Source organism: Phanerochaete carnosa (assembly GCF_000300595.1).
Source record: "Phanerochaete carnosa HHB-10118-sp unplaced genomic scaffold PHACAscaffold_11, whole genome shotgun sequence".
Taxonomy (NCBI): Eukaryota; Fungi; Basidiomycota; class Agaricomycetes; order Polyporales; family Phanerochaetaceae; genus Phanerochaete; species Phanerochaete carnosa.
The window spans coordinates 552,039-578,365 of record NW_006767638.1 but is presented as its reverse complement, the minus strand read 5'-3'; the positions used below and the strand labels follow the sequence as shown (position 1 = coordinate 578,365).

General features: G+C 54.2%; 11 protein-coding genes across 11 annotated transcripts; 7 read left to right on the top strand and 4 right to left on the bottom strand.

Moving 5' to 3' along the window:
• The first annotated feature begins 305 nt into the window (after window positions 1–305).
• Window positions 306–3,079, top strand: PHACADRAFT_263851 (uncharacterized protein). The gene is made up of 13 exons (XM_007400726.1): window positions 306–523; window positions 631–634; window positions 728–1,289; window positions 1,340–1,438; window positions 1,504–1,565; window positions 1,617–1,733; window positions 1,793–1,820; window positions 1,879–2,061; window positions 2,116–2,198; window positions 2,261–2,326; window positions 2,383–2,488; window positions 2,560–2,709; window positions 2,779–3,079. Exons 1-13 carry the CDS (start codon window positions 310–312, stop codon window positions 2,860–2,862), a joined length of 1,758 nt encoding a protein of 585 aa, XP_007400788.1. The 5' UTR covers window positions 306–309; the 3' UTR covers window positions 2,863–3,079.
• A 704-nt stretch (window positions 3,080–3,783) lies between these two features.
• PHACADRAFT_263847 (uncharacterized protein) lies at window positions 3,784–5,551 on the bottom strand. Its single transcript, XM_007400725.1, has 5 exons — window positions 5,395–5,551; window positions 5,285–5,313; window positions 4,774–5,064; window positions 4,481–4,723; window positions 3,784–4,427 (listed from the first exon to the last, which is right to left on the bottom strand). The coding sequence occupies exons 3-5, from the start codon at window positions 4,782–4,784 to the stop codon at window positions 4,160–4,162; spliced, it is 522 nt and encodes a 173-aa protein (XP_007400787.1). The 5' UTR covers window positions 4,785–5,064; window positions 5,285–5,313; window positions 5,395–5,551; the 3' UTR covers window positions 3,784–4,159.
• A 1,568-nt stretch (window positions 5,552–7,119) lies between these two features.
• Window positions 7,120–7,846, bottom strand: PHACADRAFT_166193 (uncharacterized protein; the record flags this gene model as incomplete). Its single annotated transcript, XM_007400724.1, has 4 exons — window positions 7,120–7,389; window positions 7,412–7,485; window positions 7,541–7,682; window positions 7,733–7,846. The coding sequence occupies 4 exons, from the start codon at window positions 7,844–7,846 to the stop codon at window positions 7,120–7,122; spliced, it is 600 nt and encodes a 199-aa protein (XP_007400786.1).
• Window positions 7,847–8,728: 882 nt separating this feature from the next.
• Window positions 8,729–9,516, top strand: PHACADRAFT_152568 (uncharacterized protein; the record flags this gene model as incomplete). The annotated part of the gene is made up of 5 exons (XM_007400723.1): window positions 8,729–8,806; window positions 8,857–8,910; window positions 8,965–9,048; window positions 9,117–9,253; window positions 9,325–9,516. The coding sequence occupies exons 1-5, from the start codon at window positions 8,776–8,778 to the stop codon at window positions 9,514–9,516; spliced, it is 498 nt and encodes a 165-aa protein (XP_007400785.1). The 5' UTR covers window positions 8,729–8,775.
• Window positions 9,517–9,740: 224 nt separating this feature from the next.
• On the top strand, window positions 9,741–11,008 carry PHACADRAFT_263842 (uncharacterized protein). Its single transcript, XM_007400722.1, has 5 exons — window positions 9,741–9,942; window positions 10,003–10,079; window positions 10,136–10,585; window positions 10,638–10,707; window positions 10,769–11,008. Exons 1-5 carry the CDS (start codon window positions 9,790–9,792, stop codon window positions 10,814–10,816), a joined length of 798 nt encoding a protein of 265 aa, XP_007400784.1. The 5' UTR covers window positions 9,741–9,789; the 3' UTR covers window positions 10,817–11,008.
• A 463-nt stretch (window positions 11,009–11,471) lies between these two features.
• On the bottom strand, window positions 11,472–14,898 carry PHACADRAFT_263840 (uncharacterized protein). The gene is made up of 7 exons (XM_007400721.1): window positions 14,645–14,898; window positions 14,536–14,598; window positions 13,194–14,477; window positions 12,537–13,136; window positions 12,351–12,477; window positions 11,739–12,299; window positions 11,472–11,670 (listed from the first exon to the last, which is right to left on the bottom strand). The coding sequence occupies exons 1-6, from the start codon at window positions 14,834–14,836 to the stop codon at window positions 11,806–11,808; spliced, it is 2,760 nt and encodes a 919-aa protein (XP_007400783.1). The 5' UTR covers window positions 14,837–14,898; the 3' UTR covers window positions 11,472–11,670; window positions 11,739–11,805.
• Window positions 14,899–15,074: 176 nt separating this feature from the next.
• On the top strand, window positions 15,075–17,244 carry PHACADRAFT_213433 (uncharacterized protein; the record flags this gene model as incomplete). The annotated part of the gene is made up of 2 exons (XM_007400720.1): window positions 15,075–16,620; window positions 16,706–17,244. The coding sequence occupies 2 exons, from the start codon at window positions 15,075–15,077 to the stop codon at window positions 17,242–17,244; spliced, it is 2,085 nt and encodes a 694-aa protein (XP_007400782.1).
• A 295-nt stretch (window positions 17,245–17,539) lies between these two features.
• On the top strand, window positions 17,540–20,720 carry PHACADRAFT_213432 (uncharacterized protein; the record flags this gene model as incomplete). The annotated part of the gene is made up of 18 exons (XM_007400719.1): window positions 17,540–17,828; window positions 17,958–18,017; window positions 18,079–18,161; window positions 18,218–18,285; window positions 18,346–18,449; window positions 18,503–18,599; window positions 18,661–18,695; window positions 18,754–18,760; window positions 18,818–18,829; window positions 18,884–18,956; window positions 19,012–19,020; window positions 19,077–19,376; window positions 19,433–19,565; window positions 19,619–19,644; window positions 19,694–19,735; window positions 19,789–19,964; window positions 20,020–20,506; window positions 20,562–20,720. The coding sequence occupies 17 exons, from the start codon at window positions 17,540–17,542 to the stop codon at window positions 20,201–20,203; spliced, it is 1,698 nt and encodes a 565-aa protein (XP_007400781.1). The 3' UTR covers window positions 20,204–20,506; window positions 20,562–20,720.
• A 224-nt stretch (window positions 20,721–20,944) lies between these two features.
• PHACADRAFT_152560 (uncharacterized protein) lies at window positions 20,945–21,814 on the bottom strand (the record flags this gene model as incomplete). The annotated part of the gene is made up of 3 exons (XM_007400718.1): window positions 21,471–21,814; window positions 21,285–21,404; window positions 20,945–21,231 (listed from the first exon to the last, which is right to left on the bottom strand). Exons 1-3 carry the CDS (start codon window positions 21,519–21,521, stop codon window positions 20,947–20,949), a joined length of 456 nt encoding a protein of 151 aa, XP_007400780.1. The 5' UTR covers window positions 21,522–21,814.
• A 205-nt stretch (window positions 21,815–22,019) lies between these two features.
• Window positions 22,020–24,373, top strand: PHACADRAFT_263837 (uncharacterized protein). The gene is made up of 4 exons (XM_007400717.1): window positions 22,020–22,077; window positions 22,135–23,541; window positions 23,599–23,669; window positions 23,723–24,373. The coding sequence occupies exons 1-4, from the start codon at window positions 22,045–22,047 to the stop codon at window positions 23,985–23,987; spliced, it is 1,776 nt and encodes a 591-aa protein (XP_007400779.1). The 5' UTR covers window positions 22,020–22,044; the 3' UTR covers window positions 23,988–24,373.
• A 164-nt stretch (window positions 24,374–24,537) lies between these two features.
• PHACADRAFT_263835 (uncharacterized protein) lies at window positions 24,538–25,235 on the top strand. The gene is made up of 4 exons (XM_007400716.1): window positions 24,538–24,616; window positions 24,678–24,912; window positions 24,969–25,033; window positions 25,089–25,235. Exons 1-4 carry the CDS (start codon window positions 24,568–24,570, stop codon window positions 25,124–25,126), a joined length of 387 nt encoding a protein of 128 aa, XP_007400778.1. The 5' UTR covers window positions 24,538–24,567; the 3' UTR covers window positions 25,127–25,235.
• Window positions 25,236–26,327: the final 1,092 nt, after the last annotated feature.

Here is a 26,327-nt window from a genome sequence, read left to right as displayed (position 1 = left end):
CCAAACGCAAATCCCTCGTTGCTAGCGTATTCATACTCCCGTGCAGACACCTTGGAGCCCCCGCGGGACCGTTGGCAAGCATGAGAAACAGATGAGCCCTCGTATGCTTCGAAATCTTGGCTGTTCGTAGCCAGCGTGGGGCGGAAGGCACCTGATCTACCCGCTAGGCGGGCAATATCCCACGCCGAACGTCGATAACAATCCCGCTAGCTTCTCGGCTGCATGGCACACCTTCGAAACGTGCCTATATAACCGACAGTTGGTCTCGGGGACGAGCAGACCAGCACCCACCGTCGTCCGTTCGCAGACATGGTTCGGTCGACCCTCTACCTCTTGGCGCTCGTCCCGCTAGCGGCGGCCAAGCCGCTCGTCTCCAGGAGATGGGACTCGGACTTTGAGGTCAAGCACGCGTGGAATGATGTTCCGAAAGGCTGGAAATGCCATGGTCCCGCGCCTCCGGACCATGTTTTGGACATGCGGATAGCTCTAAAGCAGGACAGGCTCGACATCTCATCACCACATTGTACGAGGTCAGCGACCCCGTCCATGAGAAGTGAGTTGTCCGTTTCAGATACCTCTGTTACAAAAACTAGTGCATCCACACCGTGCCTGAAAACCCTTCTCACGAAGGGCGGTCATCGAACCCGCCGACATTGTCCATCGATAGCGGTTTCTGCCGTGGCTACCGTGCACGGAAAGAATAAGACTTACAAACCTTGCTTGACAGGTACGGCCAGCACCTGTCCAAAGAAGATGCAGAGGCCTTAGTCGCGCCGCATCCAGACTCTGTAGAGCTCGTGGATGCATGGCTCGCTGCGAACGGCGTGCCGCTTACCCATGTCGAACGGTTGAATGGCGGATCTTGGCTTTCCATTCTGGTCACCGTCGAGCAGGCATCTCGCATGATGAATTCTACCTATAGCATCTACGAGCACGATACTACATCTGAGTATATTGTTCGCACGACATCGTACAGCCTTCCCAGCGTGCTGCACGCTCATGTTGGGGTGATCACGCCAACCACCTACTTCGGCACCATGCGCGGCATGCGCGCGACAAGTTTCCTGCAGCCCCAGATCAGGCCGCTCGACAATGATATTGAGACTGCTCCGAAGCTGACCGGACCCACAAGTCTGGCAACGGTGCCGTCCAGTTGCGCGACTACGATCACACCGGCTTGTCTTCGCGCCCTGTATAATACGACCTCGTACGTGCCTCAGGCGACCGACGTCAATCGACTTGGCGTCGCGGGATATCTCGAGGAATTTGCAAACGACGCGGATCTTCAGGTGTGTTTCGTCTGTCGCTAGCCGCGCTATACACTGAGTTGTGCCGGTAGACCTTCTTCGAGAAGTTCAGAACAGATGCTGCTGGGGCTACATTCCAGCACGTGCAGGTTAACGGCGGCGAGAATAACCAGAATGACCCCGGTGTAGAGGTGAGTGAGCGGGGGCGGATCGCTGAAAACGGATTGCTGCTGCTAACGAGTTCGGCGACTTGAAGGCAAACCTTGATATCCAATATACGGAGGGGATGTCCTTCCCCACACCGAACGTCTACTACAGGTGCGTGATTCTTGTCCAGATGCGCGCCATGCCCCGCTGATACACTAGCAGTACCGGTGGTTCGCCTCCGTTTACTCCGGACTCAAATACTCCATCGAATACAAACGAGCCCTATCTGGACTGGCTCAATTTCATCCTTGCGCAGTCCAGCGTGCCGCAAACGTTCACGTAAGGCCTCCCATTGAAAATTGGTATTGCCCGTGACTAACGCTCGCTCCAACGGGAAGAACTTCTTACGGTGATGATGAACAAACGGTATGACTGTGCCTGATGGCTGTCCCATTCATTCCATACTGAGGCTTAGCATTGATAGGTACCTTCGGACTACGCGACCGAGGTCTGTAACCTCTTTGGTCAGCTGGGTGCACGCGGGAGTAGCATCATGTTCAGCAGCGGAGATGACGGCGTCGGCGCTGGAAATTGCCTCTCCAACGACGGCACAAACACTGAGCGCTTCCAACCCAACTTCCCCGCAAGCTGCCCTTTTGTTACGACCGTAAGTCCCGACGGCCGTCGCAGCTTTTTGACTCCCTCATGCAAGCCTCCCCAGGTTGGTGCCACCACACGTATCAATCCGGAGGTTGCGACCAGCTTTTCCGGCGGCGGATTTTCCAACTACTTTGCTCAGCCAAGGTATGCTTCGTCATGCGAATATGTGCGGAGTATTTTTTCATATCCGCCGTCATTTCAACCAGCTATCAGTCATCAGCGGTCAGCGCATTCCTGACAAAGCTCGGCTCGACTAACGCTGGCCTCTTCAAGTAAGTATCAACGGATCAATGCCGCGTCGCATCACTTACACGTGTCTACGGAACAGCACGTCGGGGCGCGCGTACCCCGACGTCGCAGCCCAAGGCGAAGGCTTTCAGGTCGTCGTTGGCGGACGCATTGAATCCGTCGCAGGAACTAGCGCCAGCTCACCCGTAAGTTTAGCTAACCCGCCCACTCAAGCACCCACAACCTATTATACGCTTACTTAACTGTGATCGATTAGACGTTCGCCGGTGTTATTGCCCTCTTGAATGACTTCCGGTTGTCCCAGGGCAAGCCGGGCCTTGGCTTCCTCAACCCAGCCCTCTACTCTACTCTCGTCGATGGTTTCAACGACATCACCTCTGGTTCTAACCCAGGATGTGGTACAAACGTGAGTTTTCAACACATACAGACCGTTCTTCTAAATGCGCTCTGTGCTAATTTGGGCTATCTTGCACAGGGATTCAGTGCGGGAGCGGGATGGGACCCGGTTACTGGTCTCGGCACACCCGACTTTGGCAAGCTGCAGGCCCTCATCGGGTGATTTGGGTGATAGTCGGCCTTGGAAGTGTGCTAGTGCCCCTTCGGCGAATCGTTTGTGCTTGATGTGTGTATGCGTTTGTAGAGCGCCATCAACCACACACATGTTCCTACAGCACACATCAGGTCGATCATCCCGGGTCCCGTTCGTTCTTCGTCGAGGTCTGCGTGCCTCAGATATCCTTGTGTGTCCTTGTATTTTGACGGTCTATGTCCGCTCCAGCTACCTCGCATACCGGCTTCTTGTCTGGCAGAGGCTCCAAGGCCTCCGAACATCAGAATACGGATGGAACCAGCGTGTCATTCGGACGGCCTCGTCCAAAATTTTAGCAGATGCTTCGGAGGAGTAACTATCCCGCCGGCAGGAAGGTGCAAACTGAATTTTAGTTTGACTCGTCACGGGCACAGTACATTTTTCAAGAAGCGCACTCCGCTCCTTCTAGTGGCTCTGAGACACCTTCACCTGTGTCCCTGACGTCCTGGTGCTGCGCGCGCCGCAGTTTTACTTGGAGTCAGTGCGCCACGCCCTATAAGGCGGGTGAACTAGCGGTACTTCCAGGGTCGGGAAACGATGCGGTTTGGGCTGGGGAGGAGGGGGGAGAGCTTCTGGGCCACCCTGCAGGTCTAGCCGTAGCTGAACTCAGATATAGCAACGCGCACGCCCTCGTGAGAGCCTTTCTGCCAGACACATGCGCTTTCCGCTTTCACCCGTGATGCTGAGCCTAGCGGTCACGTAGCGCGTAGAACCTAGTCAGAAACGGGGATCGGGCAACAATGCAGGCCGCGTGGTATGCATTGAAGTATGCAGGGCGAGCCGCTTCGTGAGTTGAATGGATCGGAGCACGGAAAGGGTCGGCCGCCCAACGGGCGTGGAATGGTATTCAACAGACCTTCCGTGTATACATGCTTAACGAGTATCGTTGGGAATGAGTTCAATGAATTGAGGGACATCCAGCTTCTACAAATTTGAGTGGACAATCCACCCAGTCTCTGAGACCTGTTACGAGAGACCACTAATTAATGACTGTTCGACCGCCTTGATTTTTCTAGTCACCCTGACTGTCGCCCTGCACTGTGTGGGAGCAATGCGATTGGTGGCAGGTGACAGCTGCGCTTCTCTCGACCAATCAGCACGTTCAGCTGCGGTGTCTTCTTGCTTCAAACCACAGAAGAACCATTGTCAGTTGGCAATAAACTGCAACCAGATATGGAGCGAGGAGCATTCTGCCAGGGTTGCAACCAAGCTGATGCTCATTGCCAGCAAAGCACGAACCTGCATGGCGAATACTCACACCATGCCGCTAACATGCTATATCCTCCGACTGCTGAGAGGGCAATTGGATACTTCTGCTGCTTGCTTGAGGCTTCTCCTTGCCGAATTGCCACGGGGTTTCATAACCCCTGGCGCTAACCCGGGGCACGCACCTGGCGCACCGATGACACGTCTTGTCTGAACTCGCAGCGTCTCGTAGAGCGCTTCTTGAATGAAGAGCAGCGGCGGAGCGTTCCAAGATATGAACGCTGCACCCCGACGTGCATAGCCTTGTAGAGCGTCCTTGATGTGCTATTCTAGATCATGGTTTGCATTCGTGATGCGCAGGAGTGGAGCGAGAAATACTCACCGCATGCGGGGCCTGCAGACCCGATGACCAGAGTGAGAGCACAGGGCTGATGAGAAGACAAGGAGAAAGACGGCTGCGCCGCCGACACGAGGTATACTTTGGAACAACGACCAGCGTCTTCTAGACAGACATGATTGGCAGCTCAGCGCCACAGACTCAGCCGCAGCCGTCGGCAGTGAGAAGCCATTCTCAGCGGAGAAACCCACATCTTGCACCGCAAGCTGTCCAATATTCGTAGGTGTTCTGGCAAGTCCGTCCAGCGCATCGGCGTGCTGGAGGTAGGCGAGACGCACCTTAAGGCCATGTGTGAATTTGATGGGCTGGTCTGGAACGCCCAAGGGCTGATACCGGAGAAAGCGCATCTGCTATCAAGCCTCAATGTTCAACCTCTATGCCGGGGCCCGGAGTAGTCTAGGGACCGGCGCCGATGTAAAGCGACTCCTGTGCCGATGGTTGAGACGAGAGCTCGAGCCTCGCGGCGGCGGTATGTAAAGCGTCCGTCTCGCTGTCTCTCTTGAACGCGCCACGCGTAGAGGGGAAGGGACGAGTGACCGCAGGGCAGCGGATTTGCCGTATACGTTGCCCTGCATAAGTCGATGAACAGCATTCATAAGGAAGGCACATAGGGGCACATCGACCTTTCTGACCGCCTGGAAGATGTACTTGCTTCCCTGTAACAGGAAAACAGCCACACTTTCCGGGGTAGCTGAACGAAGAACAGCTGTAACACAGAAAAGTAGAACCAAGGCTTCGGTCCAAACGAGGACCGATAGGGGTCGCTGGGATGTATCTTCAAGGACTGACCTTGTGTTTCATATGCCGAGGATGGGATTCTGCTGAGCGACAATATCGATGAATGGTGGATGGAATTAGCTTCCAAAAGGGTCAACTCGTCAAGAGCAAGGGGCACATACCCTTCTCAAGTGTGCATCATCCACTTGGTATAGGTCGGGTGGTGCAGATGGCAGTCGTGGGAGGCCCTTTTGTCGTACCAAATGTCTATGGCCTCCGTGGAGATTCGACGAATTTAACACCAGCTCGTGACCGCCACTTACTACCCCAATCATTATGCGAGGGTCAGGGGCGATCCTAGTCGTCCCCGAACATCGTTCAAGATTGCGCACGGTCAGTGAGCCAGTATTGTATCCGGAGAGCGATCCGATTTACTCACTGATCACGTTGGATGGAGGAGCGAGGAGGGCCGAAGGTGATGGCCCATGAACAGAGCACATATCCTGTGCTGATGAATCCCCAGGGGGTAGCTGTGCCACGGTATTGATGAAACGGCGAAAAGGACGGCCGCCATTCCATACAGGCGACAAGGTGCACACCGTAGGACGTCTGATCTGGCGGCCAAGGGCGGTCATAGCACAAACAACGCGCCGCATGCGTATCGAATGCACTTACAAAGTGACGCTCTTCGGTCTGCGATGACACGCCCGTATAGAAATCAGATGAGAGCCGATGCGCGGACGACAAGTCAGGACAAGCACTGAGAGATTCGCATGTCGCATGTCATGTTTTGATGACGGGGTCGAGCCGCGCAGTGCGGACCGGTCGTCTCTACTGAGTCTGCATCAGCGACAAAAACTTGTTAAGCACTGGCACCCTCTAGTCCGACGCTATGACTCTATCGTTATCGACGAACATCGACGTCTATTCACCTGCCCTGATGCCTGTTGGCACAATCGTCAGCACAATTGCAGAAATGCGGACGTACCCCGACTGAGGCAGAGGCCCCCGTTCACCAGTGTGATCACCGTGGCACACACGGTGACGGCTCTCAAACCCGACTCTGCACGACTTTGGCGGCAGCTCGCTAGCCAGGTGAAGCATGGCCGCTATTTTGAAGAATATGCTGCGGCCTACCTCTGAGCATTTTTGATGAAACTCTGTGTTTACGATGCCTCCGGGTGGCTGTGGACGTTAAACTTACGTCTTGACGCTCTCCGTGGTCCCGCGTCTGCGTATCGGCTGTCGCCGCAGACTAACCGCGCGCCAAACTCACCCTAACTATTCCCAGGTCAAGATTTTCCCGGAGAAAACACACGCTCCCTGAGACTTCATGTCGACGAAGGTAGACAGCCAAACCTCCACCCATACTCCATAGTACAATCCCTTCTGTCGGGAATCCATACCTTCGTAGAGTCGTGAGGCTGTGCAGGCGGCGACGGGGAGGCATGATGCCATGAGGAAGGCGTTAGACTCAATAAGCATTGAGGCTTGTTAATGGGCCGTTCTGGCTCGGGGAATCGGGCTGCGTGTTCGTTATCGACGACGTTTGCCCGCAAGCTTCCGTCAGGGGCGAAGGCTCGAGGGAGCGATGCCAGGCTTTTCTGCCGAAACAGATGTCGAATATGCTAGCATGAGGACAGTCTGATACAAGTCTATGCGCGAATAATATAGGCAAGATGACACATATCGGTGCAATGACGTTGGGACGCGAAGAACATGCAAGTTTCCTTGCAATTAATCCTTATTCTGCCAGAGATCGCCCACGCAGAAGACCACGGTGCCACTCTCTCCGCGCCGCGGAGCAATTTACGTATCCTGCCGCATGCAGGAAAACGGCTTCTGCACAAGACATGCGTGGGTCAGCATTCCCGTGCCCGTCGAAGCTAATGTCGGTACTTACCAGCTCACTTATACGCGAGGAAATATGCCGACAAGGCTGGGAGATCGTTCGAGCCAGCATCAGTGTAGCCTTGCCTACGTGATCCGTTAAATTTGAGAACAACAACAGGCCCACACCAGGCTTTCTCCGCCGCACCCGAAGTGATGCGAAATATGGCACGATTGACTGGGGACCCCCTTTGCAGTGCGACAGGGCAGTACCAGATGTGCAACGGGAAGCGCAGGGCCTCGCCATTGAGCCCTTGCGTGAGGATGATGGTATTTGGTGGCATGCTCTCGGGGAAAATATTGTTGGACCAGAGGGAGGGGACAAATGCCCTGGGAAAGCGTCCCCTGCGGGCGGCACTGGACTGAAATGATCTTTGAGCGCTCTGTGGTTTGGGATGAGTAGACCATTTCCATTCCGCACTGTCTATCGAACTTCACCTTCTTCCGGCGTGAACAAAAGAGCTGACACAGCGATTAGCTCTTGCTGAACGGGCGCAGGCGTTGCTATCATGTTGTATGGCTGCTGCTGAGCAGCAGCAGCGTTGACAGGGGCACACTCCCGCTTGTGGCGTGGCCAGTCCTGTCGCGGACAATGAGCGAAGCATACTTCGTGGAATTGCGACGACCTACGCTGGAGAGATGATCAGGAGAGCAGTACCAAGCATTTTGGCATCGGCTGCACCACATAGTGGTCGGCATACAGCACAGAGTACATGGGTGGCTGATGAGTGAATTAGTGTTCATAGTGTCGTCTGTAAGGGTCTGCAAGAGTCTGTGGTATGATGGAGAATGGGAAGACCTGGAGCAGCCAAGACCCTGTCTTTTAAGTAACGTCAGAGAAAGAAGAAAGTCGCGCGGGATGTTTACAATCTGACGATGAGCCCGATCGAGAGATTAGGGTGCTCGGAGGACCACGCTGGATGTCACACACGGAAAGGAGCCTACAGACGTAAACCTCAGGCACAGCATGGTGCTGATGAAAAGCTTGGTCGGAATTTATGGCTTGACGGTGGACGTCCAATGACGGGCATGGAACTGGGACCTACCCTGAACACACACATCAAGGATGTGAAGTGTCCGATGATGCATTGGCACATCCGCGTGAAGACCTCTGGGTCGCCGACGAGGCGTGAACCTCCCCACAGGTGGACCGTCCACCGAGCGGTGATCAAGGGTCGGATAAAATGCAAAGGGTCGTGCGTTCGGAGAATCAAGCAGCAACTCTGCGGGCAGATACCCGGGAACTGGGTGTCCCTCGGTGTCAAGTGCCCATGGTAAACCTCTCACATATGGACTCGTTAATTTGCCGCTTCATTCGGAGCTCGTATGTATGCATATGGTACTGCGTCTCACCGAGACCGCACAGCATAGCGTGAGTGATGAAAGAAAATGACGTAAATCGTCTGCAGGCAATCAAGGCGAAAGGCGGTTCTAGGGGGATCTTTGACTTACGTCTCCGTCCTCTGCCTGTATCAAGTCAAATAAGCGTGAACAATGTGCGAATTTGCGACGTCTGTCGGCGTTCAGGAGAAGGCACGGTAAGAGACAATTCCAGAGCCCAGAGCGCTACCAAGCACGATGGAATCCGGCCAAACCCTGACGCCCGTCGTGAGCGCCAGGTTTGGCGGGACGCGACTTGCACACAACGTCCTCCACCACCTCCAGTATCTATCATGTCCGACGACGAGATGACCATCGATGAGAGTGAGTTATCTGATCTCTCTGCAGGACTTAATAAATCTGATGTTTGGCAGCCGCCAACGGCGGTGCGGTTAGGCGCAAGGGCAGAGGTTTCCAGAGCTCTGCAGGTGAGTGCATCGCCGGCCTCTACGCAGTCTGCCTCCTGATCTGTTTTGCTACAGGGGGAAACGAAAGTGGGATTGCATCCCAGCAGTCTTTTGACCGCGTTGAGTCTTCGCACGGATCAGAAACAAGAGCAGCGCGCTGTAAGCTCCGTTCTGCATCGGTCATCGAGTAACGCTGACGCACGCCTGCCCTCCGATACTCGTCGTAGCGGTAGAAGGATGGATTGTGCTCGTCACTGGCGTCCATGAAGAGGCGACAGAGGAAGATCTGACAGACAAGTTCGGCGAATATGGAGAAATTAAAAATCTGCACATGAATCTCGACCGCCGGACAGGATACGTCAAGGTACAGCCCCGCCTATCACTTTTTTTTTTAATGTGACTCAAATCTGTCTTCATGCACCGCTGTAATCTTAGGGGTACGCGCTCGTAGAGTACGAAACTATGGCTGAAGCGCAAGCCGCGATTGATGGAGCGTCCGGAACAGCGCTGCTCGAACAAACGCTGCAGTGCGATTACGCTTTCGTTCGACCCCCTCCAGCAGGACCAAAGAAGGGCCGTCGAGAAGGTCGTGGCAGGTCTGCCAGTCCGCCGCGTAGGCGAGATTGATGCTATACTATTCCACTTCTTGTACCGTAATTTCTCTTGCTCCTCCTGCTGTCCTTCGTACCAAATGCTGTCACTCGCTACGAGCTCAGAATATGGCTCAACTTCTGCGATGTCCTGCGTCTTAGCCCTGTCCGAGTTTACCTGCATTCGCGGGAACACGTTGAGCGCACGAAGGGTCGCGTCATTCCCACGCCCTCGTGCCCAATCCCAACCCACCAGCATCCCGACCTTCGCGTACCAACGAACCACCTTTTTCATTTTACACCTCTGACAATGGTAAATAAAGTGAAGATCAGTCGCGCCGTGGATGAAAACGAAGTAGAGGAAGTGCCCCCTTCCGAGGAGGAGGGGCAGAATGGAGAGCAGGAAGAAGAGGAGTACGAGATCGAGAAGATCCTCGACGCGAAGCCGGGCACTTTCGAGGGCGTAAGTCTATCGGTTGTGCTCTCAATGTTTGGAACAGCTCAATTAGATGTGTTACCGCAGGGCAAGCTTGGCTATCTGGTGAAATGGAAGGGCTACGAGGAGACACACAACAGTTGGGTTAGCGAGGCAGATGCCATGTGAAGTCTCCGTGTCCTCGCTTTCCTATCCCTACTGACGCGCTACTGTCCTTCAGCAACTGCCAGGACCTGATTCAGGATTTCTGGAACAAGCGTGGCAAGAAAACCGAAAAGCCATCCCCGAAAAAGCCGGCTACCGCGTCGGTCACATCTGGTACCAAATCGAGCAGTACTACAGCCAGCCGCAAGCGTGCGACTCCTGAAGACGAACCAAACACGATCTCGGCGCCGCCAAAGAGACGTGGTCGTCCGCCGAAGCAGAAGCCCGTGTCTGAGAGCGAAGACGACGCTCCCGCGGCCAAAGCTCCTGCGAAGAGAGGTCGGCCCAGTATGCAGGTCGCCGCCACTCAAAAGGTCAAAGATCCCGATGCCATGGACGAGGATGAGGACCAGGCTTACTTCAACATGGGCATATACAAGGACATGTCTTCCTGGGAGAGCCTCATTGACCATGTCGACACCGTTGAGCGCATGGATGATGGAAAACTCATTGTTTACTTCAAGCTGTGAGTACCAGTCCGTAGGTTCATCTTAACGTGCTCACACACCGGTCCTTAGGACCAAGAAACATGGGAACAAACTATGCCGCGAGGAGTCCAGGTTGTGCAGGCAGAAGTTCCCGAACTTGGTACGTAAGACGGCACATGTGGTTCTGCATTAGGGCTTCCTGACGCCATTTATCTGATAAGCTGCTCGACTTCTATGAACACAACCTCCGCTGGAGGCCGTTCGAGTGACCTAGTGACTGGCCCGGCGCAACGCTCCCCCCTAATAGTTGCCTTCCGTTCCCGGTTCGCTGAGTTTCATATCATGTTCGGTTCAATGTCAATTCTCCAGTACTATTTTTGCATTCATTTGCGATCGTTCCCTGGTTATGCTACTTTTGCGCGAAAATATTGCAGGTTCAATAAACATGCTGTTTGCCCCCCTCGGCCACGGGGCCCGCCCCGAAACTCAAACATTGATAGACGGTGGACGTTTCTCGCCGGCACTAGTATGCAGCACCGACGAGTTTGTCATTGTATGAGCATGTGCTGACACCCGTCGCGTTCCTCCGCACCGAGTCCTGGCCGAGTCAGTCCCTGACCTGCCACGGGGTTATTCCTTCACGTCTTTCACCCTCCGTCCCTCGGCACACAGTCAGGCCTTAAGACTACAGATCCGACGGTGAGCTGTAACGCCGGACAGCCATTTCGGAAAAAGCTTGACATTCCGGCGTGTTGTTGTGCTGTCGAACAGTTACAGCCCTCATGTAGACGTGCCTGAAAGGTACCATCTCGACATTATCGCAAAACTTCAACAAGCTTTGGTGTGAACGGGAAAGAGCAGGAAGCACTGGCTGGACCCCACCGCACGCATGTGTCGCTCACGCACGACCAAACGTGAGAGACAAATCAATAGACCGCAGGTGTACAGAAAGCTCGAAATTGATATGTACGAGAGTAGACCATGTGTGAAAACATCAAATTCGGGGACACAGGACGCGAGCTAAGGAGTGCATAAACAACAGTTTAGAGCGAACGAAGGCCGGGCGGAGAAAAATCAAACAGATGCGGTAATGTAGGAGTGTGCGTTAATACCAATCACTGACCTAGGATAAACATGTCAGTACAACATCCTGGCATCAGCATGCCTAGCGACCCGGGCAGGTCCACTCGCCTTAATTTAAAAGAACAAAACGGCTCAGAGTATATGGACATACTACAAGCGAGATGAAGATCGTCGGTCATAGTTCAGTATGCTCCGGGTAGTAGCGGGATGAGAGCACGTCGTCTGCCGCAGCCTCCTGAGCCAGAGCCTCGACCACTTGCTCAGGATTTTCTGATTCTTCCTCAGGGACTGACGTGGCATGCGCCTCAATCTCCGCGGCGCGATCAAGGGCTGACATTACCTCCTCTGCACCGCGACCAATGACAACAGGGGGCGCGGCAACAGGTTCTTCGTCCTCCATGCGTTTGTACGACTCGTCTTCGATAGGAAGGATCGAAACCGTCTCGTCATCGTGGTCATCGCGAACTTCGGACTCGGACTCCTCAGGAGCGCCACCGAAAGCGCGCTCGCCACTCCTCTTGATCCGCCGAAGACGAGTTTCGAAACCGACGACCACATCTTCCACCTCGTTTTGCAGGTCTTCAATTGCGACGAGCACAGGGTTGATCGGTGGCGATGGGTGGGAGCCATTCTGGACTGACATTGCATGCTGCAGGAACTCCTGGCTCTCTGGAACGACAGTTGAGCAAGGGTCGACAAAGTTTCGCACTGTTCACTTACTCCGCTCCAGCGCGTGGTAGCGCTGCCAGTCTCTATAGGTCACATCTTCCAGCCAAGCGTAATCGAGGCCAATGTCTGCCTGCGCGCGGTCCGTGATGTCCTTCACCTCGCCCGCAAGGCGTCGAACCTGGAGAGCAAACATGCAGCGCTGAGAACCAGAAGTCGGGTCGAAGAGCGATTACGTACCTCCGCCAGCTCCTTCTCGGCAACACGCAGATACCAGCCGTTCACCACAGCTTCGGTCTGAGTGAGCCTTTCCGTAAATTTACCGTCTACCTTCTCCACCACCTTCTCCCAGATAGTCTTTTTCTCTTCAACGGTCCGCGATTCTCCTCTGAGGTTACTGAGGTACTTCTCAGCGCCCCGCAGATACTTCTCAGTCTCTCCCACGAGACCCTCGATCTCGTTCCGAATCTCGTCAGTTTCCTTGAGTTCTGCGGTAGCGGCCTTCCTTATGGCCACGAGGGCCTGTCTCAGAGCCTTGCGGTTGAGCACGATGCGCTCCTCGAGCTGCACCTCCCACTCAGTATGACGAGCGGTGATATCCGCGCGTGTCTTCCTATTCTGCTGGCTGCGAAGACGTAGCTTCTCGGCCTTCTCTTCTTCAGACTCGGTCTCAGCCGCAGGAGCAGTGCTTGCAGTCCCCGATGCTTTGTGATCGGACTGTAAGAAGTCTTCCTCGAGACCAAGGTCCGCGAAGAGTTTGGCAAAGTCCAGGTCGTCGTCGTCGTCAATCGCGGCAGGGGTCGCAATTGTTGAGGCGGCAGACAGAATGGTTTCCGAAACCTGCGGACTTTACTGTCAGAATCAAGGCACAATAATGATATCCATCAAGGGACCTACCGCGCGGATGACAGAGGAGGCTGTTGACAAAGCTTCGGGGGCGACACTGACGGCAGATGCTGATGCATATGACACGGCGCTGGAGGCTTCATCGTTGAGGCTGAAGGTAGAGGACTCGACCCGTGCAGCGAGCGACAAGACCGGATCCACAATAGACTCGACCGCGATTGACGAAGCGGTTGGAAGGGCCTCATCAAGGAACAGAGACGATCCGGTGGAAAGTACAGAGGAAGCAGGTGACCCAATACTCGAGGTCGACGATGCAAGATCTTCCATCATAGATGAGACGGTCGACATAGCATGTTCGGCTGCGATGCTTGTGGACGAAAAAACGCCGCTTGCGGAAGGTACAGCATCAGTCAGTGCTGCGACGGGGTTGGTAATGGGTATGGCAGTAGGGGACTCCGACTCGAGCAAGATGTCTGGCAGAACAGAAACTGCCGATCCAACGACAGCCTCCGAGGCCGCAGGAATGAAGGACGAGGATGTCTGCGCAGCAGGCCGCACGGAAGATGACACAGATGCCGCGGCCTCAGAGAAGGATGCGGAGATACTGCTTCGTGCTTGCGACCTCTCTGTCGCATCCCCATTGCCTAGCTCGTTTACTCGCTCCCAGATTGTCTTGATGTGGGGATCGACAAATTGACGCCGCTGCTCGCCCAAAAATCGAGCGAACTGGAGCAACAGGAGCTGGATCTGCCGGATAATAGGAACGGCGTACGGCTTCGCGCGCAGATACCCGTCGTAGGTCTTGTGAGCAGCAAGCACGACATAGGGACGTGCCTGTTGCTGCCACCTGTGAAGGCTGATAACGGTTGCACGGACATACGGGTCGACTTTGGTCCCGTACTCTGTCTGAAACCTCGAGACATACGGGGCAACTTGCTGTTCCACTTTCGTGACGTAGGGCTGGACGTGCTGTATGTACTGGGGTATGACATGCCTATTCCACTGAGGTACGACGCGTTTCTTCCACTGGGGCGCTACGCGGTTGTTCCACTCCGACTGTGTACGGAGCGCAATAGGCTTGACTACGGCGATGGTACGGTCGATGTACGGCTTGCTGCGCTGGACATAGGGTGCTACGGAGGGATGTGCAAGAGCGAGTTGAATAGGTGGGAGTAAAAAGGGCTCCAAAACGAGTTTGCGGTAATGGTACAGTCCGCGGCAGAGCGGAGATTTGAGCGACTCGTCATTTGGGCATACAGATAGGGTATAGATCGTGAACCATAGGAGGAATACGCGGGTCAGTAACTCCACAAAGCTAGTGCTCTTTCTGCGGGACTTGGAAGGCGAGTGTCAGCGACGCGGCGCAAAATAGTCGGGTGCTTAACGTGCTTACGTGCTTCCCTTTTTTCAGCTTTCTCTTACTACTGCCGTTGCCCTTTTTGGATGACGAGTCGAGCTGCAACAGATGTCAGCGCGGCCATTGGCAGTCACTTGACACTCACCAGGGCAGTCTCGAGCATGTTTGACGCGGGCAGGTCGTCTGTGTCGGCCTCAGAGCCTCCGTTCGCAAGCGGACTGGACGCGTCTGGTGCGGACGTAGGCGGGACCCTGGCCTTTACTCTGGGTATCGGCTGGGCTGAGTTTGTGCGCGACGTTGGCACGGGGGCCGGTGGCGCCCTTCGGGTGACCACCATAACTGTTTTGTTGATGCAAAATGTGCGTGTGTTGTCCGTGAAATATGTCGTCGGCGTCGAGGATAAATAGGTGGTGACCGTTGGAGAGGACGTTGGCAGGAGACTGGCAACGGCAACGCATCCAAGCCACTGACGTGCACAGACGCGGAGGCATCACGTGAGATGATGCGCCCTGAAAGCGTTCCTGGAGCGCGCGCTGTCTCTTGCGCTCATCCCGCCTCCTGTCCCGAGCACTGGGATGGCTTTCCCCCGCCCACCCATCACATATGCGCGTAGAAAGTCTCTGCGTGCACCTTCGTCTAATACCCTGCCCAGTCTGACTGGCATTTCGTCTTCTCCGCTCGAGGATCTTTCGCCGAGCAGGCATGATGTGACACTCTCCGAAATGTCGCGGCGTATGAAGAAAAGATCTCGGCAGGTCACCTCAGCAAAGCAGTCAGCGGTAGATCTAGACCTCACTGAACGTCTCGCCAAGAAATTGAGGCGTCCTTCGCAATCTAGCCTCTATGATGGCGTCGAGGATGCACTCGCTTTCACCGTGCCCAGTACGCCCGTTAACCAGCATGATCGCAGCCTCCCTCTCGACACTCAGCGCATTTATGACTCTCTATTTGAGACCCCGTACCAACTGCGGCCCTCCGACGAATCCCTGATCAAATCCTATGTTGAACCCCTCGCTTCTGCAGACTCGCTGTCTCCGACCCCTGTTGCTCGCCATATGCTCTCTCGTACCAGCTCTCGTAACCTGAAAGAGAACTCTAATCGCTTGGCTCGTCAGAGGCTTGCTTCCCCCTTCACCAGTCGTCCAGTCTCCCGTAACTCATCTCCTCACAAGACGGTCAAAACACCAGGAAGAAGACCACTGCACACCAAGTCTCGCACGCTCTCTAGCAGCTTCGTTAACAAGCCTGTGAAGTCAGCTAGTGTGCACAAATCGAATGACTTTGAAAAAGACGATGCAGGCTACGACAGTATTTTTTCCTCGACTGCTCCCGGGTCTGCACTCAGTTCCTCGGCGCACAGCCGTACTGGATCTATTCCTGCAATGCCGTCAAATCTCTTTGATCACATTTCTCCGCAGGAATGGCTTGTGCCTGCTAAAGCGCTCTCTAGGTCACCGCCATCTCTCGAGGATATGGAGCTGGACGATTGGACAGTGAAGCATACTTCCTTTTACCTTGATACTCCTATAAAAATATCTACTCCTCCCCGCCGGCGCCGCACGACTATAACTCTCCATAACCACCGTACTTCTGCGTCGCTAGGAAAATCTCAATCCCGGACAGAATCTATGGACCTGACAGATGTAGTTACCGCCACTGAGGACGAAATTGCCCGAGGCAACGTCAGCGCGCAACCAGTACCAGAGCCTATTCAACCTCGCAGACGCCGACGAACCGTCGTGCACATGTCCAGCGATAGCATTTTTTCCTCTGCGCTCGACTTCTCGGCATACATGACGGAATTCTCTCCTACCAAGGTCCATGGATCTGCGTCCCCTCGGCATTCTGCGTCTTCATCCGGCGAGCATGCTGCCGGAACTGCTGGTGGTCCTGCGGCACCTTTGTCTCTCGATCCTGCCTTCTCCCCGGACTTGGCGCCTTTGCAAGATTCTCAGGAACCTCATGCTTCGCCTAAGACTCCAGCTGGATCAGCACATGTGTCTCGCACTATGCCTTTCTCGCCTGAAGCTAGCCGCCCTGGCCCAAGCCAGCGGGCCCTTCCCTTACAGACTCCCGGGAGGCGTGAACTAGACCACATGTTTAGGACTCTTGACCTCAGTGGTACGTATTTTTCCCGCATATATGCACGTGTATCTTCACTATTTTGACCGTGGCGCTTTTTCTTCTTCTTCTTCTTCATCGGCAGAACCATGCGCCCATGATTCAGTGGGAGGCGGCGGCTCTGAAGGAGGCTTTGAGAAGACCATCCGGTCTGAACAGCTGCCAAGAAGTTCTCGTGCATCGGCGGAACCTTACGATCTCCCCGAACCCGAATCTGATATCAACCTTGTTGGGGATCCAGCTTCAGACAGCCGCGTGGGGAACGGAGAACGTGTCGCCTTACGAGCTCATGGTCGAAAACGTGGGGACACTATCCGTGCGTCGGACTATGCCCGTCCTGCCCGTCCTTCCCTGCCGCATGAGAGCGCATCCGCCGCGCGGTCTTCTAACCCCCGGATGGAGACGAAGAAAACTGTTGCGGCGTCTGGGACCCGCCGAACGAGATCTGGGACCGTGACGCTGGCAAAGCCGCAGACCAATGGCAGAGCTCAAGCGACACGACGGGCGGCAAACCTCCCGACGATCAAGATGCGTGTCAACGACAAGCCATTGTCTCCGCAGGCCAGTGATGATGAAGATGACGAGTTATTACTCACGCGTGGCGTGAGCATGCAGGATGGTTGATTGTTCAGTAACTGTCCCGTTCGCTTTCCGATTTGCAGTACTTTGTCGCTCCCGCTTTTTTATACCCGCGCTGTGTTCCCTTGCTGTCTCTTGTTATCTGTGCATCGAGCTTTCCTGTCCGTACGCTGTGACCAAGTATCGCACAGTATTGCATAGCCTTTGTGGCGCGAGATATGAGATCGGGATCTCGTGACCGCACCCCAGGTCCGAATGCCCGACGACGATCACGGGCGTCTTGTAAATTGTTGTCCACTTTTCGTCCACCCTGCCGCCATCCCGAACCGGTCTCTGGGCTATGGACTCGCAGCTTCCCGCTTCAGCACCCGCCGACAGTCATGCTGTACAAGCCTCAGTTCGCACACACTCGCGCATCTATGCTATGCAGGTCCGTGCCTTCCTCGAGGCGTCCGAGGTCGTCGACGCGGACCCAGACATCATTGAGGACATCTTAGACGGCTTCGACGAAGAGTCTCTCTGCGCGGAAGACGGCCTTGAAGACACTGGTATCGACGCTCAAGACACGGCAAGCGGTGTCCTGAACGGAGTTAGTGCGGTAGATGAGTACATGGCGCTTTTGGAGGAAGGTGCGTCCTGTTCTCGACGCGTCTGTCTCGTCTCGCCCTGGCACCCTTGCAACGCGATCGAACTGCTCTGAGTGGTCTTTAAACTGCCCTTTAGCCATGCTGACTATTATCCGTGCCTGTGTGCGCCAGCCGAGACGTCCTGGAGCAAGGAAGAAGTAAAGCAGATGATGAGGGATCTCAAGGAGCACGGTACGGGTCAATGTCGCACTCGTCTCGATGTGCTGAGCTCAATTCTACTCATCCTGTACAGGAATGGCTCACTTCCTCAATGACTACGTCATAATACGCGCGCTGCCCATTCCGAAGCTATTGTATGCATTTGGCGTATGCTTAGTACGTGCCAGGTATTCGTGAGTAAAACAAGACTCATCGCACTCATGGGGTTCCAGTGCCCTGAACTCCGCATCAAGCAACGCAAAACATTGTTGTATTTCCTAGAAGTGGCCATGTATCAAGTGTACGTTGCTTCCCAACAACCGTTGCCCCAGGGAGCTCTAACTTAACCGTGACGCCACAGGCTGCAAAAGCGCGAGAAACTACCCATGTACAACACCATCGATGACGCTGTCGACTTGATCAAGAAGTCGTGCCACATAATGATTCTTACTGGTGCCGGCATCAGTGAGCTTGTCTTCTCGCCGCTTAGTGAACACCGCTTGACCGAGTTTGCACAGGTGTGTCCTGTGGGATCCCAGATTTCCGTTCTCGGAATGGGTTGTACGCCCAACTTCAGGAAAGGGGCGAGTATGATCTTGACGATCCTCAACAAATGTGCGCACACTCGGTCCTCCAACCTCTTTTGGCTCGATCTGATTGGACCGCCACTGTACAGGTTTGATATCCACTACTTTCGGGAGAAGCCATCTGGTAAATACAGATTTTATCACTCGGTCCGCGCGAGAATGTGTAGCTAATCTCTTTACAGTTTTTTAGTGAGTACAGAACGAGCAGAAGAGTCCGACGTATCGTTGACGTCATACCCTTCGCAGTTCATTTGCTAGGTGAGTGGTGCCAGCAGCTTAAAGTCCGCACGGCTCTTGCTAACACTGCTTCAGTCAAATATACCCATCGAACTTTATACCCTCACCATGCCATCGATTTATCAAGCTTATAGAAGAGAAGGGCAAAGTCAGCATATTTTTGTCGATGACACGCACGCTGCTCACTTATGGGTCATTTACAGCTACTCAGAGTATGTCAGATCACGTCTGTACCATAGCGCAAACGGAACTCAACCCGAACGTTTAGAACTACACACAAAACATCGATACCCTAGAAACGCGCGCAGGCGTACAGAACGTCCTACAATGTCACGGCTCATTCGCAACGGCAAGCTGTATCGACTGTAAGGTCACCGTGCCCGGCAACGTCATTGAATCGGATATCATGAACCACACCATACCGGTTTGCAGGTTGTGCTCTTCTGTACCGACACCAGCCCCCGCCCCAAAAGCCAAAAAGAAGGGCAAAAAGAAGAATCTTCGGCCCTGGGAAAGTGACGGTGAAGAGGAGCCTGATGTACCTGAGTTCCCGCCCGGTATTATGAAGGTAGCTGGTCAGATCGTGGGTATATGCGCTTCAATGCTGAATACGATGCGCCACAGCCGGATATCACTTTCTTCGGCGAGAAACTCACGGACGCCTTCGAAAAAGCTCTGATAGAGGACCGGCCAAAGGTTGATCTATTGCTTGTAATCGGGACTTCGCTCAAGGTGTCGCCGGTCTCCGAGATTTTGAGTAAGTGTACCAACGCCCGCCCAGAAGCTCGAACGTTAACAAATCTGTTGCAGCCCACCTGAGACATTCGGTTCCTCAGGTACGGCCAAATAGCTGCTGTGCAGGTGGGAATTCTGACATCTTCGCAGATACTTATCAATAAGACACCAGTCCGACATATCAATCCTGATGTAGGTATTTTCAGCACTGTCGCGTTCTCTTTGGCCCAACTTCTATCCTGCAGATTGTCTTGTTGGGCAATGCAGACGAGATCGTCCAGCACTTGTGTCAGAAGCTCGACTGGGATCTCCCAAATCTCCAGTCGTTCACCAATGGCAACCAGCTGGATGCACCGCGGCCCAACTTCCGGAAACGCCCCTCGGATCCGTTGATGAGAGGGCCAAAGCGAGTATGCAACAGGTACAAATCCACCCTTGCCATACGCATTAAGTTCGCTGACGAGATTCCGCCGAAGTCATGCGTGGCTCTTCGAAGGCGCCGAGGGCGGGAAGTGGGTCGAGGAGATCGAGAAGAAGGCTGTGAGCCGGCAAGTGAGCGCGTCAGACACAGAGGGCGCCGCGGGTTCCGGAAGTAGCGACGACGATGACGGGTATAGCAACCTCCTGCCGCCCACTGTGAAGAGGGCGCGCACCGCCTAAACGAAGGATGCCTTTCGCCCGGGGTGGCTCCCACGGAGAGCGTGTCATCGCCGTAGGCGGAGGCGAAAAGCATTCTTCGAGGCGCGCGACTGTGTGTCGAGGTAGTCTTCGTAGAAGCCGACGACGAATTCCTCCGCTTTAAAGCCGAAGCGGTTATATAGGAGCTGTACACCGCGCTGATTAGCCAAGGACAACTGATAGCCAAGACGCGATGCAGCGCGCACCATTGCAGGATTGTTTATAGATACATGTAGAGTAATATCTCTATGCGGATTTAGTGTTATGAGATGATATAGCATCGATCTGACAAACATAGTCGTTGAATGAGTGTCATGGATGTAATGTGAAGTGGGCCTACGTGGCTATCTGTGAGTTATCCCAGCCTGTTCGGACGACAAGATAGTTGATGTACGTCTCGACGGGGGAGCTAATGAGAGCGACGCCAACGACGACCTTCTTGTACATGGCGATAACGGTGCACTTTTCAGGCGAGTACAGCAGGGAGTCGCTGACTTCAATCCCGGTTAGCTGGAGACAAGTGCAGGTGAGAATGGTCCGCTGATACTCACTATCGATACCTGTCCAGAAAGCGCGACCAATGAGGTCATGCACCTGATCGAGATGCGAAGGCTGCAAGGTCGTGTACTCTATAGGAGCGTCCGCCTCCACGGGTTGCTCCCGGTCAGGGCTAAGAGCCATGAGCCGCTTAGCGAACAAGCGGAGATGAATGAGAAAAAGGGCACTTACTGCATTAAACCGTAATGCTCTCGGATATCGCGCATGAGATCCATCCAAGGCGACCGAGTCTCCCAGTCCACTGCTACGACTAAGGGCTTCGGCGAGGGCTGGAACCCCATCATGCGTGACAAGAAAGAGTGTGCGTAAGGTGTTGTCTTGATGGCATGTAATGCATTCAGGGTTACAGGGTTGACGGGCGGAGAGAGAGCTTCCTCGAGAGGTTTCACCGGAGAGTCGCGAAGAGACACAAACTTTGGCGGCAGTCCTAGGACAATGGCACGCCATTCATCCTGTCTCAAGTATCAATAGAATGAACGTACGGCAGACTGAAAGGAAAGCTTACCGGATGTATTTTCAGCCTTCTATGAAGGAGGACAAGCGCGGGGCTTTCAGATGCTTTCGCGGCAAGCTGGTTGGCCATTAGCTGTGCTTGCAGCCTGGACATAGGCATAACGGCATGACCCTGATAGCACACAATATTAGATTTTAGTAGGTATGTCAGTGCATCGCCGGTGAGTACATCACTCACACTGTCATCGTAGCGGATACGCTCGACTTGCGCAACGGCGGCCGCGTCCATTAATTCCGGCCATAACGGCTCGATGAGGCTTTCAAAGTCGTCTTCCACACCTACCACATTCAATGCCAACTTCTGAAATTCTGCTAAAGTAGAAGATGCGGGAGTGCCCCCATGACTTTGCTGTCTCGGCAGTCTGATCGCCTCCGAGGTCCTCTGCGAGACTTTGCGTCGTTTCCGGGGGTTCTAGAGGGATAATCAGCATCTTGTCCAGCAGAGACATTCTGAAACAAAGCTGTTCACGGATTTCTTGATTGCATATTCTCCGTCGGAGCCATTCCACTCCGGGTCTGAGTCCATACTGCAGCGCGATGACGAACTTGCATGATGTCCGAAATTGGCCAGGACAAAGATTTCTCGGCATTTTGCGAGCGCCACCGCGCGCTTGGTTGTCCTTGGAAGTCGAGCCGGTGCAGGCACCTTGACCAATCCGCCCTGCATCCGCTGCTTTGCTCGGCTCTCCCTTGCTGTTTTCCGCACGTACCCAGCTCTTACATGCATAGACAACAAGAGCCTTGTAGAAGAAATGCCGCTCCAGTCTATCCAAGATGTACTCCAGGCATGTATATGGTGCTTTCTCGACGGCCAGATAGCGAAAGCTGAGCTCCAACAATAGTCGGAATTCTCGCCCCCACTCGACACATCCCTCATCGCAGCCATCGTCGCCGACTACGTGAGCGAGACCCCGGGAGAGCCCTCGCCGGCCCAGCTGCGGTCTTTACGTCAAACTCTGTCTGAACTCGCGGTACAGGCGGAGCAAGAGTGCGACGAGTCACCAGTATCCGACGACTTTGCGCAGCTCCAGCTATCCAACACAGACGATAATACATCTACTGCTGATTTATTCTCTGCCGGCTCCTCGATCAATACCGCGAATACATCCAATGTCTCCGGCTCCAGCGCCCAATCTTTCAGCTCCCCGTTAGGTTTCCTCCAGACTGCCTTCCCACATCTACCCGTATCGCGCCTGAAAAGCGTACTAGGCAGTGCGCAAGAAGAAGATGAGATCGATATGGAAAGCATCGTGGAGGACATCTTGTCTTCGGAGTTTGTGAAAGATCTGGAGGAACGTGGCCTTGAGGACGAGGTGGTGCCAGAAACGGACTGGCAGACGGCGCAGCCCTCAAAGAAGAAGAAGAAGCAGAATAAATGGAAAGGAGGAAAGACCCTCACATTGGTGGATGTACGCCAGAGACAGCATATCCCGATATCTGCTGCTCCCCGTGCATCTGGTCCTGATCCTTGGACTCAGCTGTCCTCCGTCGCCACCCATCTGGAGACACTTCTGCCCTCACGTTCTGCTTCGTACTTCCAGTCGCTTTTCCACTCTCCCGAATACGCTTCCCCTTCAGATGCTCTGCGTTCAGTATTGTTGTCCATGTCAGCCTCGTCATTCACATCTGAACTAGAGCTGGAGGTGACAACGCCGCTTTTCGTAATGTTCGATGTCATCTGCGACTCGCCTGAATATGCCAGCCTCGACGATATCGACCAGAGACGGATGCTAGACGATGCACAACTCGCCTTACGCGCAACTGAAGGGAACGCCGACGCTGCGTTCGATATAGTCAAGCTCCTTCGCGAATTAGACGGTGGAGACGTGGACTGGGCCGTATACCACTCACCTGCACCTGCTTCTCCTATCTTATCATCCAACGGATCGAATATGAAGTCCAAGCACGCCACCCGTCCGCCGACCATGCCTCCTGCAGCGCAGCCGCCTCGGGTAAAGACCCGTCCCACCATCACACCCCTCGCGCCCAAGCCCCCACCTAATGTCTGGAAGACTGTACCTGTGATTCCGAAACGCGGACCGAACCCGCACGCAAATTTTATCCCCGCCTACCAAGCTGACAAGTCCTCTCCTCGTGCTCTCGGCAAGAAACAAACAAACGAGCACAGGAGTCGCGCCAACGAGTTACTTGAGCAGCGCAGAGAGGCTCTGCGGGATGCGAGTCGCGCTTGGCAGAGGGGCAACACAGGTAACCGTGGTGGCGAAGTTGCTCTTTACTTCGCCGAGAGGGTGAGTTCCTCAGCTAATACCGCTTGGGCACAATAATTGATGTGGGGTGTATTTCAGGCTCGAACTCTTCAGGAGGAAGCGCGTAAAGAAAATCTGAACGCTGCGTGGGACCTCGTAGAATCCGGAAGGTACGTGTTATTGATACGGCCGAAACTGACCTTGATGCTCACATACGGTGTAGGATCTCGAAGGAGAACGGTTGCAGTATCGACCTGCACGGGACAACGGTTGCTGAGGCCATTCAGATCGTCAAGGACGTCCTTCGAGAGGATCCTCCAAGCCCTGCCCGACCACTAAAGATCATCACTGGTCGTGGTAAGCACTCAACAAACGGCGTTGGCGTTCTCGGGCCAGCCGTGAACAACGCATTGTTCGAAGAGGGCTGGAACGTTGCCAAATGGGACGCTGGTCTCATTATCCGCGGTCGGACCTCACGTTGGGCCTAGCACCAGGCTAACAAGACCAAACAGTCCGACGCACCATCTACTTTACGACTTGTCTCTCGCTCATACGCCCCGGACATTCCGTATCCTACTGCACGACTAATTCACTTAACGTTCGCCATCGTACAGCTGTCTATCCCACCGAGCTCTTCCATCTAGACCTCCGGTTCTATCTTGTCATCTATTCATTCTCTCTGCGCTCACTCGATGCTGTTCAAGTTTAGTTTTGTCTCGCGCATGATGATATCACGATACCTGCAATGGCTTCTTCTCTTACTGGTACTGTTGTATTCTTGATCTGTCTGACACTTTGTGCATCCGACAATTGTAGCTCTAGGGCTGTTGTAGCATTAAGTGATACCTAGACAGCTGAATGTATTGACACGAGCTCTGCATGGCTGCCTCTGTATTCTTGGCGTCCGTTCGAATATATATCGCCTTTGCGCTATAGCGACGTCGGTAAATTACAAGGAACCGGATTCTCACGAATACAAGGACAAGCCAGTGATAACCCTGCAAGTGTAGCCGCTTTTGGGCGTCTACTCTCGCTACACCGCGACCACTATAAAGCTTCTAACCCGTCATGCTGTTCTGGCTGTCCGTTCTTGCTCTGTTAGCATTACTGGTAATGCGTAAGCAGAGTCCCACGCATTCTTTACTTTACCATTATTTACATGAGATTATTCTTCGCAGTAACGTTTCGGTACCGCGTAACCCTCATCTCCCATGTCCCTAACCCGGTGAAAGCCCTCTTCCCGAGGCTCGGCCATTACGCCCCGCTCTCGACTTTTGAGGACCAAGCGAACGCTGGGGTGACTTCTGAGAGCTTCGATATCGAGGCCAACATCCGGGACGGGGACACTAGGGTTGGTTTGGATGAGCGCGGCACGCAGGAGGTGCTTGAGATTATGCGGCGGGAGAGGGTGAAGTGAGTTATCCAAGCACCTCTTTGCATATCGTTTCTGAACGAGGGCGAATGTGTAGCTTTGACCAGGCGAGGGTGATTCGTCAGAATCAGATCTTCGCTGCTAACGGCATTAGCCCCTCTGGTGAGCACGAGTGTCCGCAGCGTTCGCCTCGCTCCGCTTACATCTGGACATGCAGGACTGCCTCTGGACTCCAAGGCTGTCACTCGCCTATAATCTCAACACTTCACTGTATTTTAAGCTGTACGCTCCCTCGAGGGATATATTGTTGTTACACTCGTTGTTTATTTCTCTTCTGACCATCTTATATTTATTGGACCCTGGATTTTACTGACTCGGCGGTGTGTGCTCTACTGGACATCGCTACGCTCTTTCGTCCCCGGAATGTCTTGCGGGCTCGGTTGCCGTGAGGACAGCCCCCCGGTGCCGCGAGGTGCCGACATCCCGCGTTTCAGCGTCTGCAGCTGGGCTGGGCTGGCTGTTTGTGCGTCCGCCGTGAAGTGTGCTCTGTCCGGCTGGTTCATACTCAGGTGAGCACGTAAGTCTTTCGCCCATCTCTTGCCTTATCCCTGACACGCCCCAAAGGAATCGTCTCTACATTGTTGAGGCGCATCCGTGCATTGACGGGGATGAAATGCCATGCATTGTCATCTCTTGTTCTAAGACAATGTCCTTTTGGTTAGATTATCCATCAGCATTATTCGTAATGGCGAGACTGTTCGCGGCCATGCTCGCTCGGTCTCGGCCAGTTGGCGCTTGCTCACGGTCCAGCTCCGGTCGATGTCTACTGTAACTTTGCAACTCCTAGACGACCTGGAGACCGAGCCCTAGACGTTCACAAAGCCATATCGAGTAGAGTGAAGCAATCGCCAAGTGCGGGCGCGTTGCACAGCACTCTCGGTGGTCTCCTTCACCTGGGCTGAACTCGCTCGGCTGCCCACGGTGAGCCAGTTCTTCTCAGGCTCCTCTCCCGTTAGCTGTTCTTCTATCTCTAGGCAGTCTCTAGCTTGTTCTCATGTGGCGTCTTCACGGAAGTCTCAAGTGTGGCCTTCAGTACACTTAGTCTTAGTTTGTTCTTACACTCCGTCATGGTCGCTCTGCTTCGCTTGCATCGTCTGTGGGCTCGGTCTACCTTTGCAATTGGCTCTTACGGCGACTAGCAACGAGCTTCGCTCTGGTGTCTTGTGCTTCTTGGATCACGGCTTCGACTTAGACGAGGTACTAAACTCCTCGGCCTGGCTCGCCAAGAAGTGCCAAACAAATTGTGGGCAAAGTAATCCCTGATGCCTGGTCGGGATCCCGTATTTGCGAGGACTCCTGTTCTCCTACTCCTTCCTTATACGACCTCAGCTCTTCCTGATGTGGCCCATTGCATCACGTCTTCTGTCGGCTTTCCCTTCCTGTCACTTTCCAAATC

Coding starts and splice junctions, on each gene's coding strand:
- PHACADRAFT_263851 (XM_007400726.1), top strand. CDS start 310: ATGGTTCGGTCGACCCTCTACCTCTTGGCGCTCGTCCCGCTAGCGGCG. Junction 1,821..1,878: donor ACGGTGATGATGAACAAACG/GTATGACTGTGC, acceptor TAGCATTGATAG/GTACCTTCGGACTACGCGAC. Junction 2,327..2,382: donor ACTAACGCTGGCCTCTTCAA/GTAAGTATCAAC, acceptor TCTACGGAACAG/CACGTCGGGGCGCGCGTACC.
- PHACADRAFT_263847 (XM_007400725.1), bottom strand. Junction 4,428..4,480: donor GTCTGCAGGCCCCGCATGCG/GTGAGTATTTCT, acceptor ACCATGATCTAG/AATAGCACATCAAGGACGCT.
- PHACADRAFT_263842 (XM_007400722.1), top strand. CDS start 9,790: ATGGTAAATAAAGTGAAGATCAGTCGCGCCGTGGATGAAAACGAAGTA. Junction 10,080..10,135: donor GTTAGCGAGGCAGATGCCAT/GTGAAGTCTCCG, acceptor ACTGTCCTTCAG/CAACTGCCAGGACCTGATTC. Junction 10,586..10,637: donor CTCATTGTTTACTTCAAGCT/GTGAGTACCAGT, acceptor ACCGGTCCTTAG/GACCAAGAAACATGGGAACA.
- PHACADRAFT_263840 (XM_007400721.1), bottom strand. CDS start 14,836: ATGGTGGTCACCCGAAGGGCGCCACCGGCCCCCGTGCCAACGTCGCGC. Junction 14,599..14,644: donor ACATGCTCGAGACTGCCCTG/GTGAGTGTCAAG, acceptor CATCTGTTGCAG/CTCGACTCGTCATCCAAAAA. Junction 13,137..13,193: donor CCTCCTCTGTCATCCGCGCG/GTAGGTCCCTTG, acceptor TAAAGTCCGCAG/GTTTCGGAAACCATTCTGTC.
- PHACADRAFT_263837 (XM_007400717.1), top strand. CDS start 22,045: ATGCCGCTCCAGTCTATCCAAGATGTACTCCAG. Junction 22,078..22,134: donor CTATCCAAGATGTACTCCAG/GCATGTATATGG, acceptor CTCCAACAATAG/TCGGAATTCTCGCCCCCACT. Junction 23,542..23,598: donor CTCTTTACTTCGCCGAGAGG/GTGAGTTCCTCA, acceptor GGTGTATTTCAG/GCTCGAACTCTTCAGGAGGA.
- PHACADRAFT_263835 (XM_007400716.1), top strand. CDS start 24,568: ATGCTGTTCTGGCTGTCCGTTCTTGCTCTGTTAGCATTACTGGTAATG. Junction 24,913..24,968: donor ATGCGGCGGGAGAGGGTGAA/GTGAGTTATCCA, acceptor GCGAATGTGTAG/CTTTGACCAGGCGAGGGTGA. Junction 25,034..25,088: donor TAACGGCATTAGCCCCTCTG/GTGAGCACGAGT, acceptor CTGGACATGCAG/GACTGCCTCTGGACTCCAAG.